Source organism: Polistes canadensis, unplaced genomic scaffold (genome assembly GCF_001313835.1).
Source record: "Polistes canadensis isolate GaletaPanama2010 unplaced genomic scaffold, ASM131383v1 scaffold_166, whole genome shotgun sequence".
NCBI classification, from domain to species: Eukaryota; Metazoa; Arthropoda; class Insecta; order Hymenoptera; family Vespidae; genus Polistes; species Polistes canadensis.
Window position 1 is genome coordinate 240,970 of NW_014569713.1, and position 21,797 is coordinate 262,766.

The following is a 21,797-nucleotide window of genomic DNA, read 5'->3' on the forward strand; positions in this document are numbered from 1 at the left end:
TTTTCTTTTAAAAAAAGATATAAATTTTGATCGAATAATAAAGATAATTGCAATATTATTGAGAAGCAAGATTTATTTAAGTATTTTAAATTAAATTTATATATTAATCGATCGAACGAAATAAATATCTTCGGATCTATTTAACTAAATAATAGATTATTTAAATTTTTGATGATAATAATAATTACTATCGAATAAATCTTCTTTCATTCATGAACATTATATATACGATATAAGTATAAAGCTCATTGTCAGTTTTTCTATGATTAGTCAAGAATTGATGTTTCAATAAATTTATACCTGTTAAAAAATTAACGCGTTGTCGCAGCCATTTTGACGAAGCTTTTATTTATTTATTTATTGGAAAACAAGGATATAATTACGTGTATGCGTTTTTTAATTAATATAAGAAATAAAAGAGAAAATCATTATAATGAATTTAAATAATGTCGTTTCGTATGTCGATATAAGAAATGTACGATTTCAAAATATCGATAAGGGGATCGAACGGAAACGAGTTTGATATGTTATTTCAAAAATAATTATTCCAACGATTGAGATAAATAAATGATTATTTTAAATACGTTCATCTTATTTAAACGTTAACGAGCATATTTAATAATTAAAAAATAAACTTATATATAATAATTTTTAACTTATACCTCTCCTAGATTATTTTTCTCAAAGTAAGAGACAATCAATTGGCGCGAAGATCGTTTCAAGCGAACAACCGGAAGTGCCGTGACCGAAAACAATCCTAGTCGAATGAAAATCTATAACGTGAATTTTATTTTCTTTCTTGAAAAGAAATGATTACAAAAAAATATTAAAATAAATATAAAAAATTGTCTTCCTATTTATTATTTGTTTATTATTCTTTAAAGAAAAATACGAGAGTGCAGTATGTGGAAAGGATTTGCCCGCGCTACGATCGTTTCTCTGTTGAAAATCCGACATTAGGTTTTTGCTGAGTTGCGCAACGGACGTTTAGATTAAGAAGCATTGCTACTTTTGGCGCCAAGCAAGTAAAAAACACATTACAATCGTATTCCACGGCAAGTGCTGGAAAATATTAGTATGTATAAGTACGGCAATATTAAAATTGCCTTAAAGACTACGTGTAACAGTTATGAAAAATATTTTCAAAGAACATTTATCAACATAACCTAACAAATGTTATAGTGCCGCCAAGGAAAGCTACTAAACGAACCGCCCAAGTTCCTCCGACGGGACAAAAGAAGTCCAAACAGCTAAAAAAAAAGCAAGGTAACAATTTCATCAGCTCGTTATCACGGCAATTTTCTAATTTCACTCTTATCTGAGCCAATATAAACAATTCTACGTGTTACGATTGAATGTTCTACTTCTTTAACTGCTGGGTTTAGTAGGGTCACTGCATTTTTTTTTTGTTTTTTTTTTTAGATCATTTCCATTAAATTCCATTTAACTGAAAATATTTCAATCTTAAACGCGTTAACTTGTAACAATTATTTTTCTTTATTATTCATCTTCCTCTTCTTAGTCAGCCCATGCCATATTATTATTAAACTATAGAAAAATTCTTAAACTTCTCTTTAGCAGATTTAAAGTTGAAACCAAATTTACGACAATCCAATAAAGGCGGTTACATACTTGCATTCGGACAAGGCGATGTTGGACAACTTGGACTGGGAGAAGATGTCATTGAAAAGATTCGTCCTGCGACTATTCCTGGATTTCAAGATGTTGTTACTGTAGCAGCTGGAGGCATGCATAATGTTTGTTTAAGACAAACCGGTGAGGTAATAACATTTGGATGTAACGATGAAGGGGCTCTGGGAAGAGATACATCCAAAGAAGGCTCGGAAACTGTACCAGGTTGCGTTGATTTACCTGCTAAAGCTATTCAAGTAACAGCCGGTGACTCTCACAGCGCTGCATTATTAGAAGATGGTAGAGTCTTTGCGTGGGGTTCTTTTAGAGTAAGTCGCATCCTTCTTTCGAGTAACCTTTTTTCTTCTAACAATGAATTAATATTAAATACTTTTGAATTATTATAGGACTCTCATGGTACTATGGGATTGACGTTAAAAGGAAATGAAAGACTTCCTATAGAATTATTACCTAATGTTAAAATAGTTAAAGTAGCATCGGGTGCTGATCATTTAGTATTACTTAGTGAATCTGGAAATGTATATACCTGTGGTTGCGGCGAGCAAGGTCAACTAGGACGAATAGCTGCTAGAACCGCTAGTAGAAATAGTCGTCAGGGTATAGGACCTTTGTTAACGCCTGGAATAGTTGAATTTAAAATTACTAAGAAATTAGAATTTAATGATATATGGGCGGGTACATATTGTACTTTTCTAAAAGAATATAGTAAAGGAGACATATATGTTTTTGGTTTGAACAATTATTATCAAATTGGTAAATATCTATTTATATTTATTATAACATTTATTTATGATAAAAGCACAAATGTCATCTATGTCTTTCTTTTAGGTTTAAGTGAACCATCCACTTATTTTCATCCACAAGTATCAAAAACTTTTAGTGGGAAAGTATGGAGGCATATCAGTAGTGGTCAACATCATACCATTGCTTTAGATGATGTAGGTCAAGTTTTTGTAATGGGTCGTAAAGAATATGGTCGTCTAGGCCTTGGACCTAACTGTTCGGATGCCAACGAATTAACTTTAGTTTCTGCTTTAAGTTCTATGAAATGTACCGATGTATCAGCTGGTAGCGCACAATCTTTTGCAGTTACAGAATTAGGTATTTAAATATATATATGCACCACTGTTTTATATACATATCGTGAATGTAAACCTTACTAAAATTTACTCTCTATTCTTTCTTGTAATTTTAGGAGATCTATATTCGTGGGGAATGGGAACAAGTGGACAACTAGGTACAGGAGCAGAAGAAGATGTAGAAGAACCTCAATTAGTTAAAGGGAAACAATTAGAAGGCAAAACAATAATACAAGTTTCTGGTGGTGGACAACATACGTTAATTTTAGCGATATCTCGCCCAATAAAAGATAAAACTGCGGGTTAATTAAAAGTAATGTAACATTTGTATAATATCACACATGTGTGATACTAAGGTCGGACAACGAAGGACAAAAAAAAAATGTGTGTAAATTAAATGTGCCTAATAACTTTATGACGAAAACAAAGATATGATCAAGATCAATTTTTTAATGCATTCAAATCCTTGATGAAAGGAGAATTTTCATTTTTGTATATAATGCATTATTATCGGAAATGAAATCATGGTGTTCGGAATTATTGGAAATTGTTTAATTTGGAATTATAGGAAATTGTTTAATTTCTTTGTTAGTTTTTCTATTTACAAATGTGTATTACAGAAATAAATTTTTTCTACAATACTATTGATTTAATTATTTTAATATCTATACATGCATATATATATACATGTATGTACATACAATATCTTCCTGTTCTTTAAATTTTGTACAATGCTATTTTAATACAGGTATTCAATAGCATATTTTCGCAAATCTATCAATTATATTGAATAAATTTGTGTTCATTGATAATTTATGTGGGACATAAAAGCTGCATATTATGTTCTAGTTAATTTTAATAAAAAATTTATATAACTATCTATATAAACAATAAAAAGATTACCGTTTCTTCATAATAAATATTTCTAAAGTATAACTTTATTAACAATTTGGTAATTAAATACAAAGTTGTACTTTATTTGCCATTGTATTAATACGCATGAACTACAATAATTTAATGCTTTGCAACGATAATGTTACAGTATGACAACTCACTGCTTGCTTCTATCTGAATAAGTTATAAAGTCAGTAAGAAATGATTTAAACAATTGTAGCACCATCATCATTCAGCAAAAAATACATGATGGATAATTTAACTTGTCTTTGGTTGCTCGTCTACTTTATTTTTCATAAAATTATCTTCTTGCATGGAAATTTGTGTAAGTTTTTTTCCTATACGTTCATGTACATCTAAATATTTAGCTACACAACGATCTAAACATATTGATTCTCCTTTTCCTAATTCCGGTTCGGTATATTTTGGTGGAATACATTTTCGATGACACGCCGAAGTCATACGATTATACATATCGGACATCATTTCTAATTCCAAATCTTGGACCATTTTGATTTTTTCCTCATCTAATTGCGGTAGAGCTGCCATTTTTGTTTTACTCGATTCGAATAAATTTGATATTAAGTATTTTAAGTGATTATTTGTCTTCAATATCCAATTGCCGCATACGCTGTCTTATTTTCATAATCTCGTACCTTTTATTATCTATGTATTTTCTTGATAAGCTAAAGCTATATATTCCAAAAGAAATGACTATAGCCCTGTAACAATTCATAACAATAATGAGCATTCAAACAAAATATTAATTAATTTATCCTTAAAACAAGCCAATAACGTATACACGTGGAAATGATAACTCTTGCGAATTATACATTTTTATATATATATTTGAGGTTATAAATAATTAAATAAATCTAATAACAATTCAAAGTTATAATATCTACGCACCTACCATCCAATAAATATTTTCTGATGCGTCCCTAATTTCATAATTATACTTTTTAATATATTAAAGGAACTTTCGAATAAAACATTTACTCTACAGCATGATTGTATTAACCATACTAAACTGATATTCGGGGTGTGCGCACTATACCGACGCTTATCAATACCAATATCTAGCATTTCAGCATGTTAAAATTCTAGTAGAGTAATTCAGTGTAGCCAAAATTATAAAACATGTTAATCTCTCACACGCATGGAACTTTAAGTTTTTTTAAGTTGAAATAATATAAAACAAAATTGTAACCTATAAATATAACCTATAAATTAAAATAAAAAACATATTATCTGCTACTATAAACAATGCAACGATTTGAAATATTGTGGAAACAATTACGTTTAATCAATGTCATCAGAACGAATAGAACGTCTATAAAATCATTCAGTAGTGAAAAATCTCCAGACGATAGCATGAACGAGATTGAGAATACTCAAACCGAGATTAAAGAAATAAAATCATCTGATAGTCCTTTAAATAAATCTGATGAATCAATTTCTAATATCGAATCTAATGAAATGAAATTCCTCAAGGATTTAGCACAACCAGAAGTAAAGTTGAGTGGATTTGCGCAGACATTTGACAAGTTTTCACAAATTGATACACCGATAAAAACCAAAGAACCGGCTACCTTTATTTCTTTATTGCGTCAATCAGAATTTATGAATGTATGCTTTTTATATTTATTTACTTAGAGATTTATAGATTTTTACATTTATTTTGTATTACAAGTCATTACATTACAGTTAGGAGATCCAGAAGGAAAGAGGGTCGTAGGGAAAATATTTAAAACCATTAACGATGATTTATACATAGATTTTGGATGGAAATTTCATTGCGTATGTACTAGACCTTTAAAAAATGGAGAGTATGTATTTTATTATTTACTTCAATATTTATTATATTATTAAGCAAACCGATTGATAATTTGAAGTTAAATTATATTTCAGATTTTATGTTAGGGGTTCATTGGTAACTTTAAAGATAAAGGACCTGGAATTATCTGCAAGGTTTTTAGGTTCAAGTACAGACACTACTATTTTAGAAGCAGATTGTATACTTTTAGGTTTAGTATATTCTCCATTGAAACAAGTCAATACGCAACCAGAAAAGACTAAATTATAATACATACTATTTAGTATTTGTTAATTATTGTAATTTCTAATAAATACTTAAACACATTAAAAAATGACTGAGAAAGTGTTTCTAAGATTTATGCTACTATAAGATTATTATACATATATATATATGCATATAAAAACAATATTGTTTGGATCATAAATATATATATGAGTCCATAATTATGAAAGTGGTCTAAGTCATATATCTCTTGTTTTAAAATATTTAAAGAATTACATTTAAACATTAACATAAATGAATTCGATAAAATATTGAAATAACAAGTACTATCTAATGGTTCATTTTGATAATATCGTAAAAATTGCGTTGAATTACTTTAGTTTAAACTAATGTGATTTGAAGAAACTGATAAATTTATTTTTTTTTATGTTTGACTTATTGTTAGGTCACTTTCATAATTATATATATATCTATATATAATATATAATAACTGATTTAATCAAAATAGTACATGGTGAGGGGGCAGTTTTACTATTGCAAGTAATCTTACAACTGGCCTTTTAGCTCAGTTGGTTAGAGCGTCGTGCTAATAACGCGAAGGTCGCGGGTTCGATCCCCCCAAGGGCCAATATTTTTTTTCCAACCAATGATCAAATTTATTTAAAAACAAGAAAAATTCGTAAACAATTACATATTGTTCAGCTAAATTTTCTTACAAAATAAATAAATAGAACGTTAAAAATTATATTTTATGTTATGCATTATATTATGCATATAGACATATAAGTATATATATAGTATATTTTGTGTTATCATACATAAATAGATAATAAAGTTTCACTTATTAGTACATTAAACTGAATGAACTTTGATACCACAAATGGATTACTCAATAAACTCTTATTCGTGTGTTTAGTTACTGAAATATATTTTTGAAAGATAATATATATTGTGAAATGAGAAATACTCAGATATGGCTTATTTTATTTCTTCATTCGATAGTGGTGCATAACCCTTGTAACAACAATTAAATATGAAAATCATGATGACCTAAATTACGCATTCATCTTTACTGTGCAGTGAAACAATTATGATAATTACAAAAATTATAATTCGTTAACAGGGTATTTAATGTTATGCTGCAATATATAACTATCAAAATCATGTATCACTCTAGAAAAGTTCAACTTTTACTAAAAACGTAAGGAACGATTTAATAAATATTTCCATTTGTATTCTCATACATATAATGATTGTTTTCTTATAGGAATTTATTAACCTCGAAGGCGTATTCACACACAACTAACCCTACGCAACTTGTAAAAATCGACAAAGTAAGATTTATTCTTTTTGTTTTTTTCTTATTCTATAGTAGGATCATTTAAGTAAAATAAAATTTGCTAACATTGTAGGTACTTATTGCCAATAGAGGAGAAATAGCATGTCGAATATCACGGACAGCCAAAAGATTAGGAATAAAAACTGTAGCAGTATACAGTGATGTGGATAGAAATGCAATGCATGTGAATCTTGCCGATGAAGCATATTGTATTGGTCCAGCTCAATCTAGTCAAAGTTACTTACGACAAGACAAAATAATATCCGTTGCTAAACAAGCAAAATGCCAAGCGATACATCCAGGATACGGTTTTCTTTCTGAAAATACTGAATTTGCAGAACTTTGTCAAAAAGAAAATGTCATTTTTATTGGACCTCCTGCAAGCGCAATTAGAGATATGGGTATAAAAAATAAATCAAAAAAAATAATGGCTAATGCTGGCGTACCTGTTATAGAAGGTATTCAATGATTACGGTTATACAAAATTACAAAATATTTTATATCATATATTATTGTTCATCATAATTTTAATAACTTTTCGACAGGTTATCATGGAGACGATCAATCCAATGAAACTTTGCTATCTGAAGCCAAAAACATTGGTTTCCCATTAATGATAAAGGCGATACGTGGCGGAGGTGGTAAAGGTATGAGGATTGTTTTAAATGAAAATGGATTTTTGGATGCTTTGGAATCAGCAAGAACTGAATCGCAAAAAGCATTTGGTGATTCGGCTGTTCTTTTGGAACAATACGTTGAGAAACCGAGGCACGTTGAGGTACAAATATTTGCAGACAAACATGGCAATGCAGTTTACTTATTTGAAAGAGATTGTTCTATTCAAAGGAGACATCAGAAAGTGATAGAAGAAGCACCTGCTGTATGTTATCTGCGTTATTATGAAAGACAATATTAATTAAAAAGTAAGATAACAATAATTAGAGTAAAAGAGACAAAATCTTAAAGTTTATGTAATGCATATGTCGTATAGCCTGGTATATCTCCAGAACTACGAATAGAATTAGGAGAGACGGCTGTCCGTGCGGCAAAGGCTGTAGGTTACGTTGGAGCCGGTACTGTAGAATTTATAATGGATCCAACCAACTACAATTTCCACTTTATGGAAATGAATACACGTCTCCAGGTAGAACATCCTGTTACGGAAGCAATTACGCGATTGGATCTCGTAGAATGGCAATTAAAAGTAGCTGCTGGTGAAATACTTCCTTTAAAGCAAGAAGAAATCCATCTTCATGGACACGCTTTTGAAACTAGGATCTATGCGGAAGTAAATATTTATATTTTATGTTGTATACTATTTAAATAATGTCATTGCTCATATCAATACCTATATATTTAATTAATGTTTTATCATTTTATTTTCTTATTTCGTTACAGAGTCCAAGAAATGGTTTTTTACCAGGAGCAGGACATTTGTCTTATTTGAGGATTCCTGAGACATCGGAAACTGTTAGAGTTGAAACTGGTGTTAAGGAAAACGACGATGTGCTGGTTCATTATGATCCGATGATAGCTAAATTAGTTGTTTGGGGAGCTAATAGAAATGAAGCACTTAGAATTCTTAGATCTAAACTTAGCGAATATAATGTAAGTTTATAAATTTAGCATAGAAACATATTAATCGATGAAAAGTATTTTTTTGTTGTTATTTTAAATGAAAAAATTAAATGTTTCTAGGTAGCTGGGCTTGATACAAATATTGAATTCATTAAAGATATATGCTCTCATCCAAAGTTTCAAAATGGAAAAGTTCATACGGGTTTCATAGAGGAAAATAGTAAAGAGTTATTTCCAGATTTACGTATTCCTAATGGCGTATTGATGCAAAGTGTCCTCGCGCTAATTTTATACGAGGAAATGAATGCCTTAACTATATCTTTAAAAACAAATAATCCTTTTAGCCCATTTGCTACAGAAACTGGATTTAGATTTAATCATATATTAAATAGAACATTAAACTTTACTGTCAATGATAAAAATATGGAAGTGAGTGTAAAATATGTTGAGCCTGAAATATATTCTATGAGAGTCAACAATATTGGGCCATGGAGACAAGTACATGGTACAATGAAGAAAATAAATAATGTGTTACAATTAAATATAGAAATAGATGGAGTAATTACGAAAACAAAAGTTACTAAACTTGGAAATAGGTTGCACTTATTTACTAATGTAAGTTGATCAATTAGTTCCTAATTATATTAGTAATTAAATATTCATACACTAAAAATTCATCTTCCAGAGTCAAGAATGGCAATTGAATATACCCAATCCTAAATTTGTATCGGAGCTTACCAAAAATATAGAATTACATCCTTCAGCAGCAATTAGTCCTATGTCTGGGATAATAGAAAAAATATTTGTTAAAATAGGTGATAAGGTTCAACAAGGTGATGCATTAGTTGTTATCGTAGCTATGAAAATGGAAGTAAGTTGATTTTAATTGAAATTTATACAAATTTTTCATGACTTTTTCGTTTGGTCATAACATTCATAAAAGTTTATTATTTTTTTTTTTTGCAGCACGTAATTAAAGCATCTATTGACGGAATTGTCGAAGATGTTTTGTTTTCGGTCGGTGATAATGTTTCAAAGGATAATCTTCTTGTGAAATTATCACAAGTAAAAGAGTAATTTTAAAAACGCACATTGAAATATTTTTATACAAAATCTATAATTCACATTTATATTTTTTATATTTATATATATATAAAATGTAATAAAACATATATTATTTTGGAAAAATATAATAATTATACTTGCAAGTACAATTAATTACATATTTAATTACATATAAATTAAAGTGGCAGTTCATTGTTAAACGCAGATGGCGCTGCTGTACAATTACTTTTCCCTAGTTATTTTTTACTAAGAGAAAACGTATTTCTAGAACTGTGACAATTTGGTAAGGTTAATTTATTATTTATTTTTTATTATTTTAAACACAATTGTTTACTTAAACACATATGAATCTTCTTATTGTTAAAGAGATAAAGATAGAAAGAGACATATTAATTGTGTGAAAAATAATACGTACTATATACAAACAGAGATTACGTTTTTTGTTAAATATTAATTATTTATTATGAATATTTTCAAGATATTTAACTGTGGTAATTAAAAAGCTAAACCTTTGTATTTGAATCTGTAATTTGATATGGATCTGTTAGCAACTCAACCTTATCATGATAATGATGATGCAGCTACACAAAAGATTGATGTGGTACCGGATAAAATACAGAATGAACAGGTAATAAATCAAGATTTATAAGATTTATTTTCAACGATAGTTGGGTAATTAAATAATGATTAATGTTTCAGGTTGGTGTATTAATTGTCAATTCTAAATCATACCCTATTTATGAGGGAGTTTGTAATATAGGACGTAATTCCCATTGTAATATTCATTTGGAAGATCAGGTATTTTGTTTGTTATATTTAATGGACTATTATATTTCCTCTTTTCTAACAATATTTTTATTACAGAGTATATCAAAATATCATGCAGAGATAGAAGCATATACATATCCAACGCCCTCATGGATAAGTGATTTGAATTCTTGCAATAAAACATTACTTAATAATGTAAGTTTATGAGTTCATTTAAACATAAACAAATTTTATAGATTCTAAAGAAATATAATTATTATGCTAATTATCAAAATAATCTAAAATGATACTTTTACTACAGGTTGTTCTACGTCCTGCGCGTTATTATGAATTAAAGGATAATAGTATAATTCAATTCGGCAGGATAAGAGCAATTTATAAATCATGTTATTCAGGAAAGGCATTAACCATCCCCGAAACTCCTGAACGTGTCGATCAGAGTAGTGTAACAGTTTCACATTTAAAAACTCCAGATTCATTATTGGTGAAGATAATATTAATATACAAAGCAATATAACTAGAAACGAAAGTAAACTATTATTAACATATACAATTATATTTCTATTTTTTTAGATTACTCATTCAACTTCGAATAAGAGTAATTGTAAAATTACGGCGATACAAGAATATTCCAAAAAATCCATTTCTTGTACATTCACAAACCAGTCAGCTCAAGAAATATTACAAAATATGAGCAAACAAAATATTAGTACAGAAATAAATGTTAGCGCATGCGAGCAGAACAATCGCAATTCGAGTTACGAATCGGATGATATATTTGATGCGGCTACGCAACATGTTAATATCGATTCATATTTGAAACATATGCAAAAATCATCGTTACAGGAAGAAACAGAAAAATGCGACGAAAATGTTAGTAATATCGATAACACAATAACAATGGAACAAAAATGCAAAGCCATTGGTTCAACGAGTACACCCATAAAGAAAACAAATGTTAACGATCAAGTAGAAAAATTGAATAGCATAAAAGGAGATATTGCATCGGCAGCAACCAAGCATCTTCGGTCGAAAAATGATTCTTCACATTCGATTAAAGAAAATAATAAGGAAGAGAAAGATAATGTTGATTTGAATTCTGTAGAAACTCAATTGATATCCTTTCCTGACTGCATTTCAAATTCAAAAGAAGGACAAACTAATAGAGAAACAAGTGATAATGATAATATGGAAACGTTAAATACGCAAATAATAGAATTTTCTGAGCTTCCTTGCCGTGTTAATGGAAGTAGTGAAAAGTACAAGAAAAAAAATGATACTGATATTTATTCGATAGATACACAAATAATAAACATAGAAAGTAACAATGGTTCCGATTCAGCTAAGAAGTTACAAGCAAATAGAATTGACATAACCAAATGTAATTCTAGTGTAGAAGATATCGATTATGAGACAGCGAGTACGCAAGTAATCGGAGAAATGAACATTACAAATAGTAAGACATTTAAATTAGCTAAATCCAATTTCCAAAGTGATTTACAAGATGATGATGATGACATCTTATCTCGTTTGCCAGAGGTTACTATATCTGGCACTCTTTCAAATTCATCTAATCCTGTGGCGCTAGTAAAGCGAACAAATAAGACTAGAAAGTTTCATCGTAATACAAAAACTGCCGATAAATTTGACGCATCATCTAAAATGAATAAAACTAAATCTATCGACAAGAACGCAACGGATACGACGTTAAATGAAAGTGACGAGGATTCAAACAAAATGACTAAAAGTTTGATCTCTCAGAAAAATAAAAGATCGAGCCATTCGATGGATAAAAGATCGAGCCATTCGATGGATAAAAGATCGAGCCATTCGATGGATAAAAGATCAAGCACAAAAGAAAATATAGTTACCGTTAAGAGTTCAAATGATGAATCTAAAATTAATACAAGAAATAAAACGATCAAGAGAAATACTAGAAAAAGAAAAAACGAAATACCAAAACGTAATTCTCGATCTATGACCAAAAAAGAACGTGGGGAGAAAAACGACACATCAGAAGAAGAAATGGGAGAGGAGTCACAAGAAGTTGCTATGATCATGGAAAATTCTTTGATTAACGATAGTAAGACGAAAAATATTGAACGAAAACGTAAAAGGTCGAATGTCAATTCGGATAACAATTCTTTAAACAATAGTTATGATGTTTCCCGTAAAGGTGAAACGAGTAATGAAAAGTACAAAATACGAGTATTGCGAGCGAAACAAAAGAACTTAAATAAAAATAATACTTCGCAATCGTCTCTTGATTCTTCTATGACGGATGATTCATTGATCAGGAAGGATAGAAATAAAAGATCCCTACCATCTACAAGGAATTCTTCGCTTACTCGGTCCACAAATATGGAAAAAGAGATAGATCAAAATAGTAGTATTGTTTTGAGAAAAAGAAAAAAAAAAGAATCCGAACTTTCAACGGATGTAATTATTAATATAAGAACTTCGGATACTCGTAAATCTATATCTAATGTGAACTCGAATTCTTCATTTTCTACTCCAAAAGAAAAAGTTTTGTTTACCGGTTTAACGGATGACGATTATGTCAAAGTATTAAAAGTATTAGGTACTTTTCTTTCCACATTTATAATAAATATCAATTAATCGTATAATTGTGTTAAATTTAGCTTAACCATTTTATTGTTTAGGTGCTGTCAAGGTGGACGATCCTTCTGAGTGTACTGTATTAGTTACAGATAAAATACGTAGGACAACTAAATTTCTTTGTACTTTAGCAAAAGCAATACCAATAGTATCCGTTAATTGGTTACTCGAAAGCAAACGAGCTGGACATTTCTTAGATTGGAACAATTATTTTCTAAAGGATCCAGCTATGGAAGCAAAATACGGATTTAGATTGAGAAAGAGCTTGGAAAAGGCTAAAGAACGACAATTGTTAGACGGTTATATAGTTTTATTAACTCCAAATATAGTCTCACCACCTATACCAGAATTGAAAGGTGAGTCTTATATATATCTATACTAATACCAAAAATATTAATTAAATCAATTTATTTCTTTTTATCTTAAGCTATGATTGCGTCGTGCGGAGGCAAAGCTGTTTTACGTGCACCTATGGAATTGACAATAAAAACAGTTATTATAAGCAACGAAAATGGTTTGAAGAAGGTGGATAAATGGTTGGTAAAAGCACCAAAAGGTGTAACTGTACAATCTACCGAGTTTCTTTTAACTGGTATTTTAAAGCAAGAATTAGATTTCGATAAATATAAATTGATGTAATTATTTGATTAATTTTCATCATAAGTGCCTATGCAAAAAAATTCCATTCAAAATGACTATTATGATAGAAATTATCTTGCAAACAAATATAAATTTTTTAAGTTTACTCCTTAAGAATCGATTTTCATATAAGACGCCCGGTATGTTTTTTGTTATAAAAAGAAAAAGATAAATGATTTATATTATATATTTACGACTAATAGATATTTAGTTACCAATCAGAATGTAAATCTTATTATTTGTATATATGATTTTCTATTGTATATGTAATTTAGATTTATATTGTAATATATACACTAAAGAATCAATATAACTTTTAAAAAGATATTCTATTTTATTAAATCCTTATTTTAATATCTATATAATTATTACTCACAGTTTAACACAAGGATAACTTAACTTAAGTATCAAAGATTTTTCATAATACAACTTAGAAAAAAAAGCTTATCATTGATATTACGAATAATAGATTCAGCGAAATAATAAACACGCTAATAATATAAGAAAACAAAGCTTATTTTTGTTAAATTTTTTTCGTTTTCTTTTTCTCCCCCACAAGTTAGAGATCTAATTGTTACTTTACGAAAAAGAGAATATATATCTGACAAAGCTTACGATCACAACTATTTAGAAATTAACAAATCATCTCTATATATATATATGTAAATGATGTTGATCATTAACGTTCTAGTGGAACGTGACCAATAAGGTGTTGATACAAAACACAAATTCCATAATCGAATATATTTATATTAATAGTAGATCCGATAAAGACAAAAATAAAAATAAAAATAAAATGAAAGAAAGATAGACAGTTGCGTCATAAATTATGAAAAACAGAATGAATGATAATAATTATTCCGATATCATATAATATAATAACGCGGGCGATCTATCTTACTTAAAAATTTTATTGCGAATGAAAATTTTTTCTGATAGATGAATAAATGCATTTGTCGACAACATGGAAATTTTAATCGTTGAGAAAATGTCCGTATATAATCTTGTAATGAAAGGAAGTATCAAGGATGAGAGATAGATAATCCCTCCTACGAGATACGCGCCGGCCCCAACGTCAAAGACCTGAAACAAATAAAAACAAACAAAAGAATATTATAAGATATATTATATTTATATTTGTGTTATATGATTACAAAATCAATTCATTTTATATATAAATTAATTGTTGTGAATTAAAAAAGTTAAATAAATAAAACGAAAGTATTTGTTTTCTTTATAATTAATTACAATAATATTTTCTTATGAAATGTTGGGCGTAAATCAGCGATTGCATTTAAAATGGCGGCCGCGATAAGAAATGTAAGACGTAGTTATATATATCGGGAAGATCGATTTATTCATTTTCAATGGTAGAGAAGATACGAGTTGTTATTGCGTAATAGTAAGACACGTAATATAAATTATATTTAAATTAAAAGAAAACGTATAATGCGATTTAATAGTTGAAATGTATTATTTCTTTTTTCAGCACAAAGAAAATAAAACAATAGAAATGACAAGGTAAACGTTATTAGTCATCAAGCATACATACATATATACATACATACATACATACATATACATATATGTATGTATACAAATTATATTATAGATTCTTCATAAAAGCGAAATGAAAAATAATAAAGAAAAAGAAAAGTAACGGTTAATCGAATTTACCCAACACAACGATTTACGCTTTGGTCTTCCCTTGTTGCCTTTTGTTATGTTCGGAATTCATTAGCTTCGTTAAAATCTTTCTAGAATGGCCGCTCGGATCAAAATGATTAGTATGAGCGTCGGCTTCGCGTTTTGAACGTTGTTTTCCACCGTGGCCAGTAAATATATGCTTGTCGTAATCGTAGTTGAAGTGCTCGTATTCGTCGACGTAGTAGTTATCGGACATAATTTCTGATTTTCTTGTAATCACGCAAAGAAATAGATTTAGACAAAAATAATGCGTCGTAGCAACAGCAACAGCAGCAACAGCGCGTAGATGGGTGGGTGAGATTAAGAAAATACTGCACAAAAAAATAAACTTTTTCTTTTTCGCGTTGCAATTGTTGTAACGAGTTAACGTTCGATTCGATACTAAATTCAATGACGTCCTTGCGTCCCTTCTTTTATAGGATAAGCTCGAGTGTTTACGCATGCGTATTTCGCAGTAACGTACAACGCGCATCATAACATAACTAAACTGTGCTTACATTTATCTTCAAACACACAACGCGATATTTTATTTTTATATTTTTTGTATTTTTCTTCTCCCTTTCTCTGACAACCGAAAAAAATAAATTTCTACAATTTTGTCGCTATTTATTATTTAAGCTTTTGTAATTTGTAATGGGAACAAAATTTAAAGAACAATAAAAGTAAGAAAAAACGTTATATCGAAGTTTCGATATAATAAGTAAGTTTTGTTTGAAGAGTGATGATCATTTTGCGTCGTTTTTGTTCATTCCTGTAATCGGTACTGTTAACAGTTGCGCTAGTGTTCTTAATGTTTATGCTCGAATAAGTGCGCTAACTATATACAAAATAAATATAAGCTGAAAGTATATATATATATAGATACGTGTACACGTAGATGTTGATATTAACTCGCTCGGTAGATAATATCGTATTTCCTATATCTATATATATTTTTCCTTTTAAATTATGATCTCAATTTATATCAGCAAAAGCAAAGATAGGATATTTGTTTGAACGAAACTGATTCCTCATTGTAACTTGATATTTATATAAATGCGATTACGAAAAAATTCGAAAAGTCGATTGAGTTCAACACGAGTTTCTCGAATTTTCTGTTATCTTTAATTAAACATAAAATATTAATTATAACTTTTCAGTTTACATCAATTCCAATCTCGTTTAAACTTATCGCAATTAGATTAGATGACCCTGCACGAGTTTTAATTTCGAATGTTTATCAATTCACAAGACATGTGTATTTTGATTTTCTTTTTGGAAAATTTTAACATATATTATTCATATATTTGTAATAATGACACAATAATATTTTTCCAAATATTTAACGTAACACAATATTACGTTACATATGCGCACAATTAATTTTCTCCATACTTGTATTTAATTTTTGACAGGTTTGTAATGAAACAAAAAGTACATCATTTAAAAATAATTTATCTTATTTGCATATGAAAATATGCACGAGATATTGACATACTTATTTCGATATATATATCTATATATGTATGTATACAAAAGGTGCGAAAAAGACGTTTATTATTTCAGTATTGCTATGACTAATCGTCGATTGTTGATAAAACGATGCCATAATAATATTATTTATATTGAAAGATCGAGATAAAACTGTCAGAAGAGAATTCGCATTATCAAGGCCCAAGGCCAATTCGATTAGAAATATCAACAGAATTCACTTTGCACGAAGTCGACGCGAATAAAAACGAACACACACACACACAAACGTGTGAGCATTTATTTTTTATTTTTATTATTTTGTTCTTTTCATTCAATTTGTTATCTTTATTAAATTCTTGTAATGTGTATCTCGTTATTTCATTGTTCGACTTTGTCTAATATTTTTATCTTTACAAACATGTAAATTGTCGTTGTCGTGACGAGAAAGTATAATAATCTTCCTAGTGTTAATATTTATCAAAATTGGATAATAACAAATGGAATGATATTAGAGATCTAGCAATTAAAATGAATTAATCGATTTGTATCGATCAGAAAACAGAAATGATAACGTAGAGTTAGAGGTGATTAAACTAAGGAAACTGGTTCAATCAAGATAATCGTATTTTCGGATACCTGTGTGTATACTTATATATTAGTGTAAAAGTATACCAATGTAGATAGGAAGGGACAGAGGGGTATCTAGTATCTAAAGTACATTATCATACTTATAATCAGGATTCGGATTTCGTGAGGAATCAATCGTTAGTGGCCAATATTCGCGTAGATATTTAAAATTGTAAACAACAACCGACGTGGGACGGAATTAAATGGCCTTGTTTACCGTGACCTTATGTAAATCGCAAAACGGTTTCCCAATCTTGACATTTTAGGTAGATATTGAATTGAAAAAAATGGTTGCTAAGCCTGCGTAAAAAGTCACGTTCTTGTTGTTTTTTTTTCACCATACACATTGACGTGCAAACGAACGAATTACGACGAGAAGAACAATGGGTACTGATATTATATATATACGGTTTTTAAAAATAAACATTAGTTGTTAATGTGCATATCATATTGCTTGGCAATGTCTTATCGCAAATGAGAGTTATCTCAACTGTTTTTCGTTTAAATAAATTACATTGGTGATTGTATTATTAGGATAAAATAGTGATCGATAGGATGACACACGCATACACGCACACATACGATGATAAATATACATAACACATATAACAAGATACCGTGTAAAACTTTTTATTGGAATTGGAAATAATTGTACTAGAAAATGACTTGCATTTCGTGTTTGTTTTTTTTTCTTGTTCACATGAAAAAAGTATTTAACAAAAGAGATAAAGAGAGAGACAGGGTTCAATCGATGCCATAAACGTCACCACCCTTTCGGTAATCCGCATTTGCGTGTATTGTACCATTATGGCAGAAAATTACGCATACCACGCTACCACGTTCTCTATAACGAGACGTTTTGTATCCCAAATTCTTCAAACCGTCAATCACCTGTTTGGGTACACCATATTCGTAAGAAACTTCAGCAGGAAATAATTGATGATGTATTCTTGGGGCATCAACGGCTTCCTTAACCGTGTTTCCCATCCATAAAATTTTGGCAATCACCTAAGAGAATTATTTTTTATTGGATACCATTAACTAATCTAATTATTTCAATAAAACAATTAGTAGGTGTTCACGAATTGGAAAATAATAAAAGAAAATAAAACGATATATATATATTGGTTATACCTGAGAGACAGCAGTCGTTATTTTAGTACCACCCGATGCACCAACGACCAATTTAACGTCTCCATTTTCATCTATTAAAATTGAAGGTACCATCGAGGACATCGGTCGTTTACCAGGTTCGATATAATTATTGGGACTAGGTGGAACTCCGAAGTAATTAGTTTTAAATGGTATTCCAAAATCGTCCATGGCGTTGTTAAATAAAATACCAGTTCTCTCGCTGGTTACTCCGCTACCAAAGCTACGAAAAATAAACAAAAGTGTATTACGATATTTTAAATATATATTATTTGAAATTTTAGGAAAGTTTTTACATTGACGAAAAATAATGTTGTAATAGATATACAAACTAGAAATTAATCGTGCTGGTAACCGAAACGGCGTCACCATTTTGTGCTAAAACTGAAATATGAGCTGTCCCATGATCTTCGGTATTACTATAAATGGAAGCCCCATAATGTTTTGGATCATCCCAAGTTTTAGTATCTTCTATCTTCATTCTTATCTGATTCGCGTAATCCTTTGACGTTAAATTATTGTTTAACTATAAATAATAAATTACTTTATTTTACATGTTCCTATATTATATATATATATAAATATAATTGAGTCGTTTATTTTGAAAGTGTACTAAGTCCATTTGAATATTTTTATTGTTGTTGACTGATAATAATATCTACAAATGTAAGTTAACTATAATAAAAAAGCATTTAACGGAAAAAATAAAAAATGGACTTAAGTAATTATTAAAATAAATGTGACTTAATTATATATAATATAACATATTATATTTGAATTAGATTTGACACGGGAACATAAAAAAAAACAACAAAACAACATACTTCCGTCATATCGACAAAATCCTTATCTCCCATGTTACCTCGTAAGGCATAAGCGTATTTGTAGGTTTCTAACATTCTATGATAAGTTACGATGGTCGAATTGAAGTCCGACAAACTCTCGGACGTAAATCGGAAGCCATCGAAAATGTTTAAAATAAAACTGAGTAAACTTCCGCTGCCTGGTGTTCCCGGTGTAAAAAGTCTAATACCATTTGAAAATTTTTCCTCAACTGGTTTCTCCCACGTAGCTCTGAACAATGTTAAATATTTGTCTCGTTAATTCTAATGTTCCTTTATAAGAACTTTAATATCCATGATAATGAATTAACATTTAACATATTTTATATACCTAAATGCATTGAAATCCTTCATTGTAATAATACTGCCTCTCTTTTGTAAATCTTCAACGACCGTTTCACCAAGCGTTCCATTGTACAATACTGTAGCATTCTCTTTAGCAATGATTTTTAACGTTTCGCATAATGTTTTGGGTCTTACGATCGAACCGATGTTGATGAATTTGTTCGTTTTCGGATCGACGAATAATTTCCTAAAAATTTCCAAAAAAAAAAAAAAAAAAAGGAAGGATATCCATAAGAATAGAAGTTTAAAACAAAACACAAAAGAAGACAAAATATAGAAATAAACTGTGACCAACTTTAAAGTAGGATCCGAATAAATATTCTTCTCGTTGTATCCAAATCCGTCGTATTGAATTTTGGATACATTGTAACCCTTTTCGCATAATTCTATACTAGGTTGAAAAAGATCTGCCCATGGTAATTTGCCAAATCTTTTATGAGCTTCCCAATAACCGGCCACTTCTCCAGGTACCGCAATAGAAAGAGGACCTAAAATTATTAACTGTAAATATAATATGAACAATAATAATATAGACAAAATAATTCATATAGAAATGAATTGGAAGTAAAAAAAAAATCAATCGATTCTCTTTCTCTATTTTATAAAAAAAAAGATTCTTTAGGTAATAAGAAAAAAATTATAATATAATAAGATTGTGCTAAAATAAAATATTATTTACCGATCGAAGAAACGTGTTTAGGTTTATCAGTGTACATAGTTGCGTTAGCTGATAATGGTGCTCTATCTCTCGCATTTAATACATAAGCTTGACCAGCTGATCTATCATAAATGGTCATAAGAAATCCACCACCTAGTCCCAAACTTTGCATATTTACGAGACCGTTGCATATCATTGATGCGATCGTTGCATCCACCGCCGAGCCATTTTTTTCCAATATGTTCCTAATATGACAAAAAAAAAAGAAAAAATAAAGTAAAATCATACATTACAACATTTATTAGCGCACGTTTAAACTTTGAACGATAATTATTAGGATGAACCAATTTAATTGCGTTTACAAAAATTGTATTATAAATTGCGCACGATGGATTGTTTTTTTTTTCTTCTCGTAAAATTTATTTTGAAATATGATTAATTGAACAAAATCCACGAGATATTGAGGTTCAACCTAATATAATATAATAAATATGTTAAATATATATTTTTGTTTGTTTGAGTTATAACTCACTTGCCAATGACGGCGCATGGTGCACCATCGGCACAAACTGCACCACGTTTAAAGACCCTCAATTTGCTCCAGGATGGTGGTTGGTTGTACTCCGGATCTGGTGGCAACAAAGTCCCTTCATTTTCGTGATATTTTAAACTGTCATGGATGGCGTAAAGGCATACGGCAATGATTATTTTGAGGATCACTGCAACCACGATACCAATTATGATCACACCTTTCGTGCGAAAACGAGATCTGAAAGATTATAACCATTCATTCAGACAAACCGTTTGGAGCTCGAGTGTGTTTTGTTTGTTTGTTTTTTTATTTGCATGCTTGTTTTTTTTTTTTTTCCTTTTATATATTAACGCATAGCGTTATTATGTTAATCCTAATTACGCGAAATATTAATGTTATCGCAAACACGAGCAAGGTCGCGTAATAATTGCAACGTTTAAATATAATTACAGGTTTACATTAATATCATCTATGTAAATGTTTAATTATATAAGTGTACAAGTAAAAAAAAAAAAGCTTACTATTGGAATAAACATATTAATAATATAATAATGCTATTGGTATCTAGAAATTATTATTAGAATGACGTGTTCGACGATATAAAAAAAAAAAGTAAAGAAAAAGTAACCTACGATAAAATAACCACTTGTTATAAAGAATTAGTTCTCGAATAGAATCGCTGATGACCGTATCGTTGCGAGAAACTCCCATTCTTCAAAAGAGTACGTAATTTTTATATATTATATTTTAACTTTTGATATATATAGTTAATAATATAGTGTGTTAGATTAATAATAATATATATAT

General features: G+C 29.4%; 8 protein-coding genes and 1 non-coding gene across 10 annotated transcripts in view; 6 read left to right on the plus strand and 3 right to left on the minus strand.

Annotated features, from left to right (window-relative positions):
* The first annotated feature begins 952 nt into the window (after positions 1-952).
* LOC106789155 (regulator of chromosome condensation-like) lies at positions 953-3,371 on the plus strand. Of its 2 annotated transcripts, none has more exons than XM_014753123.1 (6): positions 953-1,075; positions 1,183-1,266; positions 1,582-1,961; positions 2,040-2,406; positions 2,482-2,754; positions 2,849-3,371. In XM_014753123.1, coding segments are annotated over exons 1-6 (1,296 nt in total). In that variant the 5' UTR covers positions 953-1,074; the 3' UTR covers positions 3,040-3,371. The 2 variants fall into 2 exon arrangements, with proteins under 2 accessions (XP_014608609.1, XP_014608607.1); XM_014753121.1 differs by having other exon boundaries at positions 969-1,075; positions 1,579-1,961.
* Positions 3,372-3,651: 280 nt separating this feature from the next.
* LOC106789162 (mitochondrial import inner membrane translocase subunit Tim10) lies at positions 3,652-4,692 on the minus strand. The gene is made up of 2 exons (XM_014753132.1): positions 4,536-4,692; positions 3,652-4,348 (listed from the first exon to the last, which is right to left on the minus strand). Exon 2 carries the CDS (start codon positions 4,173-4,175, stop codon positions 3,885-3,887), a length of 291 nt encoding a protein of 96 aa, XP_014608618.1. The 5' UTR covers positions 4,176-4,348; positions 4,536-4,692; the 3' UTR covers positions 3,652-3,884.
* Positions 4,693-4,789: 97 nt separating this feature from the next.
* LOC106789158 (28S ribosomal protein S28, mitochondrial) lies at positions 4,790-5,787 on the plus strand. Its single transcript, XM_014753129.1, has 3 exons — positions 4,790-5,255; positions 5,334-5,455; positions 5,538-5,787. The coding sequence occupies exons 1-3, from the start codon at positions 4,893-4,895 to the stop codon at positions 5,710-5,712; spliced, it is 660 nt and encodes a 219-aa protein (XP_014608615.1). The 5' UTR covers positions 4,790-4,892; the 3' UTR covers positions 5,713-5,787.
* A 434-nt stretch (positions 5,788-6,221) lies between these two features.
* Positions 6,222-6,295, plus strand: Trnai-aau. Its single transcript has one exon. It is a non-coding gene; the product is annotated as a tRNA-Ile (tRNA).
* A 199-nt stretch (positions 6,296-6,494) lies between these two features.
* LOC106789152 (methylcrotonoyl-CoA carboxylase subunit alpha, mitochondrial) lies at positions 6,495-9,727 on the plus strand. The gene is made up of 9 exons (XM_014753117.1): positions 6,495-6,868; positions 6,935-7,001; positions 7,080-7,464; positions 7,552-7,886; positions 7,998-8,294; positions 8,405-8,614; positions 8,705-9,199; positions 9,270-9,455; positions 9,551-9,727. Exons 1-9 carry the CDS (start codon positions 6,804-6,806, stop codon positions 9,659-9,661), a joined length of 2,151 nt encoding a protein of 716 aa, XP_014608603.1. The 5' UTR covers positions 6,495-6,803; the 3' UTR covers positions 9,662-9,727.
* A 188-nt stretch (positions 9,728-9,915) lies between these two features.
* Positions 9,916-14,376, plus strand: LOC106789150 (GATA zinc finger domain-containing protein 14-like). Its single transcript, XM_014753115.1, has 8 exons — positions 9,916-9,932; positions 10,128-10,277; positions 10,349-10,447; positions 10,514-10,612; positions 10,719-10,901; positions 10,991-12,998; positions 13,081-13,392; positions 13,464-14,376. The coding sequence occupies exons 2-8, from the start codon at positions 10,185-10,187 to the stop codon at positions 13,673-13,675; spliced, it is 3,006 nt and encodes a 1,001-aa protein (XP_014608601.1). The 5' UTR covers positions 9,916-9,932; positions 10,128-10,184; the 3' UTR covers positions 13,676-14,376.
* A 32-nt stretch (positions 14,377-14,408) lies between these two features.
* Positions 14,409-15,806, minus strand: LOC106789159 (nuclear protein 1). The gene is made up of 2 exons (XM_014753130.1): positions 15,353-15,806; positions 14,409-14,758 (listed from the first exon to the last, which is right to left on the minus strand). Exon 1 carries the CDS (start codon positions 15,576-15,578, stop codon positions 15,366-15,368), a length of 213 nt encoding a protein of 70 aa, XP_014608616.1. The 5' UTR covers positions 15,579-15,806; the 3' UTR covers positions 14,409-14,758; positions 15,353-15,365.
* Positions 15,807-18,075: 2,269 nt separating this feature from the next.
* LOC106789154 (gamma-glutamyltranspeptidase 1-like) overlaps positions 18,076-21,797 on the minus strand; it is a 5,227-nt gene continuing 1,505 nt past the window's right edge. The window contains exons 3-10 of the mRNA XM_014753120.1: positions 20,991-21,227; positions 20,480-20,703; positions 20,096-20,288; positions 19,787-19,987; positions 19,438-19,687; positions 18,946-19,139; positions 18,596-18,836; positions 18,076-18,469 (exon numbers count right to left, since the gene is read on the minus strand). Of these exons, the coding sequence (XP_014608606.1) occupies positions 18,206-18,469; positions 18,596-18,836; positions 18,946-19,139; positions 19,438-19,687; positions 19,787-19,987; positions 20,096-20,288; positions 20,480-20,703; positions 20,991-21,227 (1,804 nt within the window). The 3' untranslated portion in view covers positions 18,076-18,205. The remainder of the gene's footprint in view (positions 18,470-18,595; positions 18,837-18,945; positions 19,140-19,437; positions 19,688-19,786; positions 19,988-20,095; positions 20,289-20,479; positions 20,704-20,990; positions 21,228-21,797) is intronic.
* The window catches only part of LOC106789157 (phytanoyl-CoA dioxygenase, peroxisomal-like), a 32,130-nt gene continuing 31,978 nt past the window's right edge, over positions 21,646-21,797 (plus strand). The window contains exon 1 of the mRNA XM_014753126.1: positions 21,646-21,712. The gene's annotated coding sequence lies outside the window, so the exon portion shown is untranslated. The remainder of the gene's footprint in view (positions 21,713-21,797) is intronic.